Below are 14017 nucleotides of genomic sequence, written 5' to 3'. Positions count from 1 at the left end.
TCCATAATGCCCAAAATGCCATTGGTGCCAAATGTGATCTGAAAATGATAATAGATTTAATCAGGTCAAATAATCCCAAATTAACTCATTTTAGGAATATTAGTCAATAAAGTCTAAAACACTAAACCATGTGAAACAAAGTCAATTAGGCACCAAGAATCATCAATCATGCTAAATTAAGGTTATGAATATTGTGTAATATATTGCTCATCAATCCTCCAAAAACTCAGAGACTCAAACAACCACATTCAAGACTAAGTGACTATGAGGTGTTCTCTGACTCAACAATCAATACAAATGGTGATTTTGTGCGTATGACATTGTTTGTTGAGATGGAACCAGTAGATGTGGAAGATGCTTTATAACGACCACATTGGATTGAAGCTATGGAGGAAGAGCTGAAATCCATAGAAAAGAACAATACTTGGAGTCTAACTCAACTGCCAAGAGGAAAGAAAGCCATAACTGTGAAATGGGTATACAAGACCAGATTGAAACCAGATGGTGAGGTCTTTATGTATAAAGCTGTTTAGATGAATGCTTTGTTAGAAGAATTGTAGATAAAATCAGATGATGGGATTTTGTTGATGGTGGACACCAAATCAACAATCAATTTAGCACTAAATCCAGTCTCTCATAGTAGAAGCAAGCATATTGAGACTAGATTTCACTACATAAGAGAACAAATGAGCAAATGGGATGTCAAGCTGAAATTCTATTGTTCAGAAGAGCAATTGACTGATGTTTTCACAAAACCTTTGAAGAAAGAAAGGTTTGAGAGGCTGAGAATGAAGATATGTGAAAGAAATAAGTTATGAATGCTGAATTAAGGAGGAGTGTCAGAAATAATGTAATTTCAACATTAATAACAAAAAATGTGGAGACTCTCACCGATAAAAGTTTAATAGAAATTTGGGAATAACAGAAAATGAAGAAACTTCCATGAGTAGAAGTTTGCTTTATTTCAGTCTGTTAGTTTGTATACTTTCCTAGCATAGAAAGTTAGTTAGAGTTAGTTGGTATTTGGAAGCTATAAATAACACTTAGCATTTCAAAGATATATGATGGTTGTTGTAATTGATACTCAATACATTTTCAGTACAACTTAGTTCATTTTTCTTCATTATTCTTGATAATTCACCTTTCTCTCAAACATATATTCTTTTCATTTTTCCTCTATTTTATGCTATTGCACTTAGCGTGCATTAAATATAAAAATGATAAAGTTGTAATAAGTTGTTTTTGCTATAGTTTTTTAGAACACTTCTCCCTCTAACAATGGATTCAATTAATTGAGAAAAAAATTATGATATGAATTCAATTAATAGATTCAGTTTTTTTGGTAAAACATTTTAGTTCTGTATATATATTTCGACCACTTCAATGTGTATGCCAAATTGTCAATTGACATTTACACTTCCCCTCTATATTCAACAAATAGAAAATGTTATTTCATCATTTATGTCTCAATAATTATTAATTTTTAAGTAAAAATATTATACCAAAGTAGATGATATACTTGATACACTATTATAAAAACTTTCTACAAATAGTGCACAAATACTAAATTGTTCATCAAATCCAGTTTAAATATGCACTTTCTAATTTTCAATTAAACTTTGCACTAATTATCGATTTTTTGTTTATACCTGTTTTGTCATTTATAACTTTTTCACTTGTTTGAATGCGAGTAAGATTAGGGATTTCTTTCCTTAAAAAATAACATTTCTTCTAAAATCCATTTTTACTTGTTTGTGTTATAAAATATAAACTAAATAAAGTGCTTTAAAATTCAACGTTGATACTGGTTTGTTAAGCAAGCAAGATACCAAATCATATGAACAATGCATTTGTTGCTGTTGTTTTACAAATTAACTTCAATTAATAATCATTTTATATTAAATGTAAGTAATGATTTGATATTTTGGGATAAAGTTATTGATTTAATAAAATGTTAGTACAATTATCTTGAAATATATACTTCGGGAAATTGGCTTAATTATGAGAATTTTCTTATTATTGTGTATATTATTTGGTACTGACAAAAGAGATGTGCAAATTTGTTCAAAATATTTGAAGAATGACGACGAATAAAAGTTGAAGCGAGTTACTTAGATTTTGGGCTAAGTAGATCTCCTAGTTCTATAGTGGGGTTTGAACTATGAGTTAATACTTAATACTTCACCAACTGATATAAGATTTGTTGATTGAAGAAAAATACAAACTAACCGATAATAAAATAATGAGACTTGTTAGTGGTAGGAGAGAAAATTAATCAAATGCTAGCATGCGCCAACTTGAGTTATTTCTCATGAGTCAAGAATAAGTTGTAATACTTTTTTAAATCAATAATTATTAAATATAAATTATGGATATACAATGTTAATATATAAAACTTATATTCTTAATATATATATTTTTTTCTCATGTTTTATTTATTCTATATAATATGCAACTAGATATTTTATGTAAATCAACCTCAATCTGACTGGAGTATTAGCCATAATAGTAATTGTGTTGTATAAATTATTTTTTAGTTTCATTTTATAAACGGTTACATTACAAACTGTTAAGGTTATAATTTGTTTATGTTTGGGTATTTTGACTGAAAACTGAATATAAACTAACATGTTTTGTTTGGGTAAGATAGAAATATTATTTTTACATAGTAAATTACAGAAAAGGGTATAGGGTTATTTTTTATGTTATGATTATTTTGGTTCTTTTTTACACTATTTTTTAAATATACGTTTTTTAATATTTATCAACATATATTTTTACTATAAATTTTAAAAAAATTAATATTGCATAACAAAGGCTAAAAGCTATATTAAAATAAAGTACAATATAATATCAATATTAAAAAATAATATGACACACAAATAAATAGAAATTGATAAACTTGAACTACACAATTCACGAAATAAATAAAATATAAATGTCAAGTTTTATATAAAAGTTTTAATAAGTTATGGTGATGATGTGGAAAATTATGGTGTTGGGTGGAAGAGTAAAAATGAGGAGAGAGATAAAGTTATGATGTTGTAAAATGGGAAGTGAAAAAACTGAAGAAAAAATAAACCATCATATATATAAAAAATCACAGTTGAGTTATTAAATTTTTTGTATGTCATGTTGTTTTTTAATATTGATATTGATTTTTATATTGCATTTTATTTTAATATCATAATATTTCACTATTAGCCTATAGTTATCAAGATAGCTTAAAGTCTGAAAGTTTACAGTTGTGTGGGTAATTGATTGATAACATTAATTGTAAAAGTAGCTAAAATTGGTTGAATTGCTCACTTAGTTAGGTGAGGGAAATGCTCTAAGTAACTTGTCCTGCCAGTCGACAGGGGTTCCTCGAACCCTCTCTTTATTATTGTTAGGCTAACTTAAGAGAAGGTTAAAGACTAACAAAGATAGGAAAGGCGAAAAAAGAGATCATGATGTGAGATTCCTAATTCAAATGAAAGGGATGACCAAAGATATATGCTCACAAAGTATTTTGCTTGTAATCAATAGCAGAAAGACTAACTCTTTCCCTTCTCTTAGCCCATTTCGTTAGACAAGGGTGTGGTTTTCCTTCACTGTTTTAAGGCACTCGTTCCTCGCTATTGCCACAAATGGCACCTACATCATGTAGGCAGGTTCTCATCTTTTTTTGGGCATGTTTGCTCTCACCTAATAAAGCGTGATACACAAAACCATGATCGATATAAGATATTGGACGGTCTTAGGGTCCCACATAGCCCATGTTAGCACTTGAAAGTCCCACTTATCTTTCATCCATCAACCTTTTTTCCTAACTTTTAGCGGTAGTCAACTATCCTTGGAACTATCGCTCATGAGTGGATCCTTATCCACACCGAATAAAAAATGGATTTATGATGCGATTCAATCAAGAACTTCTCCCAATCAATGAGGATGGCGCTTCTAGGCAACATGTCGTCGATGACTACCACTGCAGGAGTAAGTCTGAGTGAAAGAACTAGTGTCAGACTTTATTAGAAAGGGAGGCAACCGAAACTAGTCGGATTTAGGTTTGATATTTGCTTGCCTGAAACTATCAACATGGCTTTCATAGGTAGGTTTTCTTCAAATTATCAAGTGATAGTGGAATTACCAACAAAATACTAGACTCTCTGGACTTGCTTTCTCCAACCAAGATAAGGTTTTGTCCATTCCACTAGGACATGTCTAAATGCGTTGGATTGATGCACCGGTAGGGAGAACTAAATGCCTAACCGTCGGGGGTTCTTCCATTATATCAATCAAGCTTAGTCTCACAACATCAACAACCAATTTGGGCGGGCGGAATGACACTTATACTCAATCAATGAAGTCAACAGCTAGGATTGGCATTGGATTCGGCCACCATTTATTTTGTTTTTGATGGCACAAATAAATAAATGTATTATATATATAAATAAAAGATTTAAAATCATTTTTAATCATACACTTTAATATTTATTTTCGGTAAGCTCCAATTAAGTATTTTTTATTTGTGTTTAATCTTTGCTTGCTTGAAACTATCAACATGGCTTTTATAGAGAAGTTTTTCTTCAAGTTATCAAGTGATAGTGGAATTACCAACAAAATATTAGACTCTCCTAATCGACTTTCTCCAACTAAAATACGAGTTTGTCTATTCCACTAGGACATATCTAAATGTGTTGGATTGATGCACCGATAAGGAGAACCAAATGCCTAGCCGTCAGGGGTTCTTCTAACATATCAATCAAGCTCAGTCTCCCAACATTTATAAGTAATCCAGGCGGGTGGAATGATGCCTATACTCAGTCAATGGAATCAACTATTAGGATTGGCAATGGATTCAGCCGCCAGTTATTTTGCTATTGGTGGCAGACACACACATATATATACACACACACATATATATATATATATATATATATATATATATATATATATATATATATATATATATATATATATATATATATATATATATATATATATATATATATATATATATATATGTGTGTGTATAGCTCCCTATTACTTAGGAGAATAACTGACACTTATATATATATATATATATATATATATATATATATATATATATATATATTTATTTATATATATATATTTATATATATATAAATATAAAAGATCTGAAATCATATTTACTTGTTCACTTTAATATTTATTTTCCGTAAGCACCAATTAAGTATTTTTTATATATGTGCCTGTAAGAACATGTTTTGACTACTTCATCTTTATAATAAAAGATAATTAATAATACTTAAGACCAAGGTAATCTTAACTTTAATAGAATTGAATGATTAATAGATATTTCAGTTTGGGTTATAATTAATGTAATTTTATAAAACTTCAAAGATAAAACTGACCAATGAATTTTTAATGATTGCTTTTTAAAAGCCGACTTTCAAATACTTTTTCTGTTTCCTGAAGTCCCCTAATACTAGCCTATGGAATCAATTGAAAAGTTACAAGTTGTCTGAAGAAAAGGTACAATTGTTTAAAAAGCTACAAAGCACCAATAATGTACAAATTATGTTGACTAAATTATACCAACACCCTTAGAGTTTTTAGTGAAATTACACAAACTACTCCTTATATTTTTTACACCTATACAGACCCCTTAGTTTTTATACTTTCATACACTGACCACCCCTGCATGAGAAATAAGTGTAATCTTTTAAACAAAAATGTGATAAATGCAATTAAGTTAAACAAAACATGGTATATTGTGGAGACAAGTCTAAATAATATATGAGTCGATACTTCTTTATTATTTTTGGTTCGTTATGATATAATATAAGAGCAATTTAAACAATATCTCTTTAGAATTGTTGACGCACTTTATAACAAAAAATAATAAAGATACATTGATTTGTATATTATTTGGATTTTTCCTCACAATATATCATGCCTTAATTACATTTATCACATTTTTTGTTTAAAATATTACACTTATTTATCATGCGGAGGTAAACAGTATAATAAAAGCATAAGAACTAGGGAAAGTTTGTGTAGGTGTAGAAAAGCGATGGGTAATTTATATAATTTCACTAAAACTCAAGGGAGTATCAGTATAATTAACTCTTAATTATTTGTCTACTCATCCACCTCCTCTCATTTACGTTCAGCATGCATTAATCTTACACAGGGGTAACTATTTTCTATTACAAAGGTGAAGTGGACAGAACTTAATATCATGATTTTCACGCCAAACAAATGTGTAAATAATACTTAGTTGGAGTTTGTGGAAAACGAAAAGTTATAATATATGACTGAAAAAACGATTAATCATCTACACATTTATTTACTCTAATTAATATTTATAAATTAATAAATAACTAAGAAATAATAATTACAAGTGTATCTCCTATTTAATAATCTAATAAATTCTAGTTAGTTTCATAGCATTTTTTATCGAAAATCTCTAATTCAATCACACTACCTCATACCTAAAGCTTCCAACTATATGAAAAATTACAAGCTCACAACTACACATCTATTTAGACCTCACGTGTCTAAAATATATTCTAAGTATATGTTAATCCTATTAGTTTTGGTAATTTTAAATTGATTATATTAAAATATCTAACTGTTTCTAAACTTCTAATTTAAATATGTACTTAATCAGATAAATTCTATAACATATTCGATGTGACAAAAGATAGATATCAAGATCAGTTTATGTTCAAGATTCCTCATTTGTGTTTATGACTCGTCCATGTTCAAGATCTATTTAAATTCAAGATTCTTTTCCATACAAAACATTTCAACGGCTCTATCAACATTTTTGAAAAAAAAAATCCTTCATACAAATATACTCATAATATGAAGAATTCAAGTTGTCAACCATAGAAAAATGAATGATCAACTTAGTTGAATCAAGAAATAAAAAAAGAGCATCTATAATGCATGATTTTAAAAAATAAGGAGAAATAAATATCCAAAAGGCAAAACTCATTCTATCCATATGCTTTTGTAGAAAGTAAAAGATATTTTATTACTGCAAAATGAAATTAATGAGTACAAAGTATAAAATAAGTTTGTTGGTCATCATCTTTGAAGACTATTACATTCTCTCCCACTAGAAACTTCATTAGACATGAAATGTTAAATGCTCATTTTAGAGCAACTATGAAACATTAATCATTGGAGAAGTCCAAGAGAAAACCCTAAACATTAATATCATTGGAGAATACAAAGTCTCAATAAATATTAATTTAAAGAAGTTTTAGTATAACTTAAGTGACTACTTTAATTATAAATCTATAAATAGCCTCAACAAATATGAAAATATGCAAACAAACCAAATATTTTATAGCTTTAATATATTTCAAATATCATATTCATCATGTTGCATTTAATAGTACAAAGTTAGTTATATTGAGCGTTTGTGTTCAAACATTTGTTATTAAGTTCACAGTCCTTACCTTTCATATTTATTTTACTATTTGAGTATAATTAAAAGACTTGCAAAGTAGTAGATTTTTTTTAACACAAACCATTGTTTAGCATTAGCCAGAAGATGTTAGATAGACAAACAATGTTTATTAAATCTAAAAATGTTAGGTGTACAACGAATAGTTGTTGCTTCAATCAATGTTTAATTATAGTAGAATCCTGTCCATATAGGAAACATAATAAAACCTACAATTTTGAATGAATCAATATAAATACATGTTTCAATTCTCCATCTCAACCAATTTCTATTTAGTGATTTTGATTATGTTGTACATAACTTTTTTCTTCTCTCAGATTGTTTAAACTCTTTTAGTATTTGTAGTAATAATCATATAAAAATTCTTGTCAAAAAACGAATTATCTTGTGATTAAAATTATTATATTTGGCAAAAAAAAAAAAAAAAAAAACACAATTCAACCAAGTTTTTGTATCACTTTTCATTATTTCAACATTTACACACTCCAACCTCATATACAATATACAATGTTCTCATAACTAGATCGGGCAGTCCAACCGATCAGACTTGAAAATAATTTCTTAACTAAATGATGGGCTGAACCACTTTAAACCGATGAAGTTCCGGTTCGACTGTATTAAATTTGGTTAAACCAAAATAACTCATAAAGTGAACCGGCCAATTCACTTAAAATTTTAAAAGATGAAACACTACTCTGATTCCCAAAAAATAGATAAACGATAATTCAGTATAATTTTACATAATTATTAATTAATTATATAAAACATGTACACACGCAGACCAAGATGGAATTTATCTGAAATTGAAAAATCATGGATCAATTGGAATTGGAGTAATACGCTTCCTGGTTGGCTTCTTTGTACTGGGCGTTTGTTTCCCTGCCTTTTTTTCTGGTCCTGATTTTACACTATCTGAACTTAATGGCTGTTTCTCTACCTTTTCTTGAGCTTCAGTTTTTCTACTATCTAATACAGCTGCTCCAACACTCCCAGTTCCCTCAATGATCATGCAATCACCTTTCTCTTCGGTTTCATTTTTCCTATTTTCTGTTATAGCTGCTCCAGCATTCCCAGTTGAATCGATGACCATGTCATCAGACTTCTCTCCGGCTTTTGTTTTCCTGCTTTGTGCTACAATGGCACCAACGTACCCAGTAGGAACAATGACTGTGTCATTCGATGTCTGCAGGGGGCTGTTACACTCCTCTAAAACCTTCCCTCCTAGAACAAATATGCAATAGGAAGATTAAATCCTTGTAGAAAAAATATGAAAGCAGAAAAAAGACTGCTTACCTGATATTGGGAAAGGTGAGCCAAGTTCATCATTATCAAATTCTACCAAAGAACTGAAACCATCTTGCGAGGACAATGCCAAATAACGGGCATCAGATGACCTTTATATCAAAATTAGATGATGATAAGCATGCTAAACATACAGGTAATGATGTTAAACATACTGATGATGCTAAATATACTGCTAATGATCAAGCTAATAAACAAACATATACTACTAATGAAACATATGCTAAGACTTTTCAGCTTGATCAATACGATATGCTAAGGAAGCATGATGCTGCTAGGCCAAGCTCTGCACCAAGACTAATCATGACCGTGTCAAGGGAACCTCGCAAGGACTCTGACCGAGACAAGCATGCTTGCACCAAGCCAAGACAATTGTTGGATGGTCGTGCCAACATCAGGCAAGCTGACCAAGCTGAGTGTGTCATGAACATCAGCAACTCTTGGTCAAGGCTAGAGGTCCCTGGTTTTCTGGTGCATAATCAGTTAGCTTACATTGCAAGCAAATTGTGCAAATGTGCATTTTATCTCATTAATCACGTGTGTAATTGGATTAACGGCTAGTTAGTTATGTTAGTTATTATTTTCCTTTTTATAGGCTTTTCACTTCTCTTGTAATCATCAAGTCAATCAGTGAGCAATAATCACTCAATCAATAAAATTCTTCTTCACTATCCCTTGCTTTCTTTTTCTTGCTTTGATTCTTTCATCTTGTTATTCTTTCCATTTCTTTTTGTTACTTTAGAACAAATAGCAGTTACAGTTAAAACCTTTCCCAAAAAAACATTTTCATTTCAAAACTAAAAAGTATTTTAATATATTACCAGGCAATGTCTGTTATTGGCGCGTAGTGAAGACCAGCTAATATAGCTATTGGAGGAGTGCTCTCAGTGTCATAAATGTACAATGAATTCAAAGTGGCCACAGCAAATATGATGCGATATGGGAGCTTAAACAGTCCAGCTGCACTAAGCAAAATCAGTGTTATGCATCTGAGTAGTAAATCCCCCACAAGAGAGAATGTCAAACAATACAACAGGTAGGGCAACAAATATTAACTTTGAGTTGACCCTATCCTAGCACCATTTATATATATAGTGACTTATCTTAAATACATGTATAAAAAGAGCATAAGTACCCGGGTTTGTTCCACGAAGGTTAAAAAATATAGGGCAGAACCGGACAGCAACAACAGCTTTGCTTGCACAAGGAAGCTGTATAGCAGGCCTGTATATCAGGTCAGATAATAAAGACACATCAAAAACATATCTTTCCATAACAAGATTCCTTATCTTCACATGAATAGTTAAACTTAAAAAGGGATATCAATTGTATGGTTTGCTACATTGAAATTTGAGGTTATATAGATAGCATAAGATACAAAGTGTCCGTCTTGGGTTTTCAAAACAATTTCAGCACTTAAAAGGTTAAAATAGCTGGGAGACTTACCGAGAAAGATCTTTCCTAGAAAATATGTAAGCCGCATTTACAGATTCAGATGCAGTACCAATTTTGTAAGAGCCTGAAATTGGAAGAGTGGCCCATAAACTTTTTAATAAGAAATGAAGCATATAGTAAAAGCAATGCAGGAATTTAGATCCTCAAAGGAAGGAATCAATAATGACGACTCAACTAATAGGTTGCAACTAAATTATACAAGTGTCAGGCCAAAGTACCAAACCACCTTAGGAAAGAATAAAAAACTGTCCAGACATGAGTACGCAACTAGTAATACATAAATTGACAATATAACCAGCTTTGACCACTTCATCCACTCTTTTTTGAAGAAAAAAATGATGGACTACAAAAGGAACCAAGCGCTGACCTGATTCTAGAAGAATTTGTGCATACAGTTACAAAAACCCATAAAAAAAACTAGCGCAAAAAAATTCAAAGAATAATTTAATCAAGATCTACTCAAGTAATTACCTGAAGGCACAAGTAGAAATGAACCATCAGGAGACCAGGCTAACCTTCTGAAGAAAGATGGCAATGTCTCATCATGGAAGAGATGATATTTTGTTGACTGCATTATAGAAATATAAAAATATGCCTGAGGTTCATGTGTGTGACAAACCATCTATGAAGCAAATAAAGACAGATATGGATGTCTATACCCAAAATGCTTGGTTATGCAAACAGATTTTTGCATTTTTAAATCTCATCCATGATGTCTTCTAGTTCCTAAAATGTGAAACAACTGTTTCCCCTTGTATCTTAGTCACTTAATCTATATAATATTTGAATTTCTATTCCATTCCACATTTCCAAAATGGATCCTATCAAATATTTTACTAACCGTTGAATTTTTTAATAACGGTTGTTCTGCCTTTGAAATAACATGCCGACAAACATAATTGATTTTCTCAATGCCCTTTGATTTAAGAGGCTTATTGATGTAAATTCGGCAAGTCCTGTCAGAACTAAGAGAAGCAGCATACTTCCCTAGAGGGTCCCATGCAACCCCCTGAACATAATGTGCGTGGGTATCCAATGTCTGAAGGTTAATGCCTGAACACAAGGATAAAGTGCTATGAGAATATAAACCAAGCATATCAAGTTCCAATCTGCGATTAAAGTGACAGCATACAAACTGCCATGAGACACATTTAAATCATATTAAGGGCTGCAGTTGCATGTTGCCTTTCTTACCTTTGTTGACATCCCATATAATGCAACTATTATCAACTGATCCAGATATGATATGTGTAGAATCAGTAGACCACTGCAGATCCAGAATGTCCTTGTGATGAGATCTAATTCACAAAAATATCTTTTATAAGCAGGCAATTGATGTAGTAATAAAACATGAATATCCAAACATTTGAATAAAGAGTAAATAACCATTTTGGTCTTTAGAAAATTTATGTACCAATTTAGTCCCCGAAAAAGTAAAAGTCTAAACTAGTATTCAAATATCACGAATGTGAGTCAAAATAATATATGTCAGTGGTCATAAAAAAACGTTAAAAAATACAAATTTGACCTATATTTGATATTTTGGGTTTTCCATTTTTTCAGGGACCAAATTGGTAGACACAAAATTTTTGAAAGACCAAAGTGGGTATCTAGTTATCTACTCTTAAATAAATAATGAAAAGTAAAGTTCACAACAAAATGGATATATTAACATGGCAAGATATGCAAAAAATCTGTCAGTAACTAGATTTTTATGACAATACTAATTTATAAAATTATAATGCATGTAAGGCCTCATTGATGAATCAAAGCAGATGTATTACCGTAACATCTTGAGAACTTTCCATGTCTCGCCAGTATCTGTAGAATGTAACTTCCATATTATAAGCTCACCTCCTGAAAAGTAGGAAAAAATTATTGGGAAATGGTGCCTAGTTACATCAACTCAAGCTAATAACTATTAAAGACGATCAATAGTAGTGAACAAAATCATACCATCAGCACCAGAGGCTAGTAGTTCTCCTGCAACATAACAAAAAGTGCTGTTACTATCAGAGAACATCACTCCTCTTTATATAGATGGAGATGAAAAATAACATTTAATTGACCCAAGTATCTAGAATTTTACTAAACATAACAAATAAATCTAAGAGTCGCAAAAAGGGTTAAAGAGTTCCTCAATGTAAAACAATAATCTATAGATGAAATTTAACTATAAAAGTCAGAACCACTAACTTAAACTAAGCTTCTGAGGTGATCCAATTAAAAACTAAACTAGCTGACCTAAACAATTAGAATTCTAGTCCATAACAAATTATCCCACTTCCATCATTAACACAATGAACGGACAAAGAAGAAGCAGCGATATGACATTACCGGACGAAGAGAAGCGAACAACATTAATAGCAGAACTATGGTAACTCAAGCTATTAACATAAGAAACTTGGGGCAGTTTCCTCTGTGTTCCAGCAGCAGATTTTATAGACCAAAACTGCAAAAAAATGAACAGATCCAAATGTTAGTGTTGCCAAATGAATAAGGCAGTAAAATAACGTTGTACTGAAAAAAATAAACATCAAAACAATTGTATTTTATGTTCAGATATCATAATCAATAAGACGAACATTACAGAAAATCAATAATTCAATTCCAAAATCGTTAAACCCTAACCCTAATAGAGATATATAGAGAGATGAATACCTTGATGTCGAAATCGGCGCCGGCGGTGGCGAGAGTGGAGGAGGGAGGGTGGAAATCGAGGGTTAATATGGGTTTTCCTTCATGCCAACTAATCTGAACTGTGCCACCTTTCATTTCTGCGGTTGAAGATTGGAAAATGGAATCAAAATCAGAGGTTTATGTTTAGAGTGAGGAGTGTAGAAGGAGGAAGAAGAAGAAGAAGAAAGGGGAAAGGGAATTTTCGCGCTCCTTGTTTTCATTGGCGGGAAATGGGAACCAGAACATTATTTCCACTATTCATGGGTTCAACTCTTCTGTTCTTGCTCATAACTGATATTAGCCCAATGCTAAAATGATTTCAGCCCATTTGCTATGCATATGAGAATATAGTAAGATCGTTACTTATTTTTTTATGATGAAAACCGTATCAATATATTTTTTAAAAAGTAAATTACTCTGACATCTCTGAGTTTTATTGAAATTATATAAATCACCCCTAATTTTTTATTTTCATTACATTGAATATCCCTGTATGAAAATTAAGTGTAATTTTTTTAAACAAAAAATGTGATAAATACAATTAAGTTAAACAAAAGATAATATATTGTGGAGACAAATCCAAATAATATATGAGTTAATACATCTTTATTATTTTTGGTTTGTTATGATATAATATAAGAGCAATTTAAACAATATATCTTTAGAATTGTTCATGCATTTTGTAACAAAAAATAATAAAGATACATTGATTTGTATATTATTTAGACTTTTCTCCATAATATATCATGTTTTGTTTAACTTAATTGCATTCATCACATTTTTTTTATTTAAAAAATTATATTATTTTTTATGCAGGGATATCGGAAATATGACATCATGTTAAATTATATTTTTTTTCTCAAAATATATGTTCAGACTCTTTAAAAAAAACCTAATTATGTAAGACTTTAGGTCATTAAAAGTCATATTAAATCTAATAAGTCTATCATATATTAAGATTTATACTATATTACTTTAACATAACTAATATTATCATATATATAAACTTTTAATATATAAATATAATTTAATTGTTAATATTATATGAACATATTTAAAAGTGATTTTGTTAGCCTATTTAAAGACAATTTTGTTAATCTATTAAAAAGTCTTATAACATAATAGACTTTTAAA

General features: G+C 30.3%; 1 protein-coding gene across 1 annotated transcript; it reads right to left on the bottom strand.

Moving 5' to 3' along the window:
• On the bottom strand, positions 8187-13134 carry LOC109358879 (chromatin assembly factor 1 subunit FAS2). Its single transcript, XM_019603363.1, has 12 exons — positions 12866-13134; positions 12542-12656; positions 12161-12187; positions 11989-12061; positions 11399-11502; positions 11046-11257; positions 10676-10772; positions 10196-10268; positions 9885-9973; positions 9571-9709; positions 8741-8841; positions 8187-8668 (listed from the first exon to the last, which is right to left on the bottom strand). The coding sequence occupies exons 1-12, from the start codon at positions 12977-12979 to the stop codon at positions 8259-8261; spliced, it is 1554 nt and encodes a 517-aa protein (XP_019458908.1). The 5' UTR covers positions 12980-13134; the 3' UTR covers positions 8187-8258.

Source organism: Lupinus angustifolius, chromosome LG01 (assembly GCF_001865875.1).
Source record: "Lupinus angustifolius cultivar Tanjil chromosome LG01, LupAngTanjil_v1.0, whole genome shotgun sequence".
In the NCBI taxonomy this organism is placed as follows: domain Eukaryota; kingdom Viridiplantae; phylum Streptophyta; class Magnoliopsida; order Fabales; family Fabaceae; genus Lupinus; species Lupinus angustifolius.
This window is presented reverse-complemented; position numbering and strand designations above follow the sequence as displayed.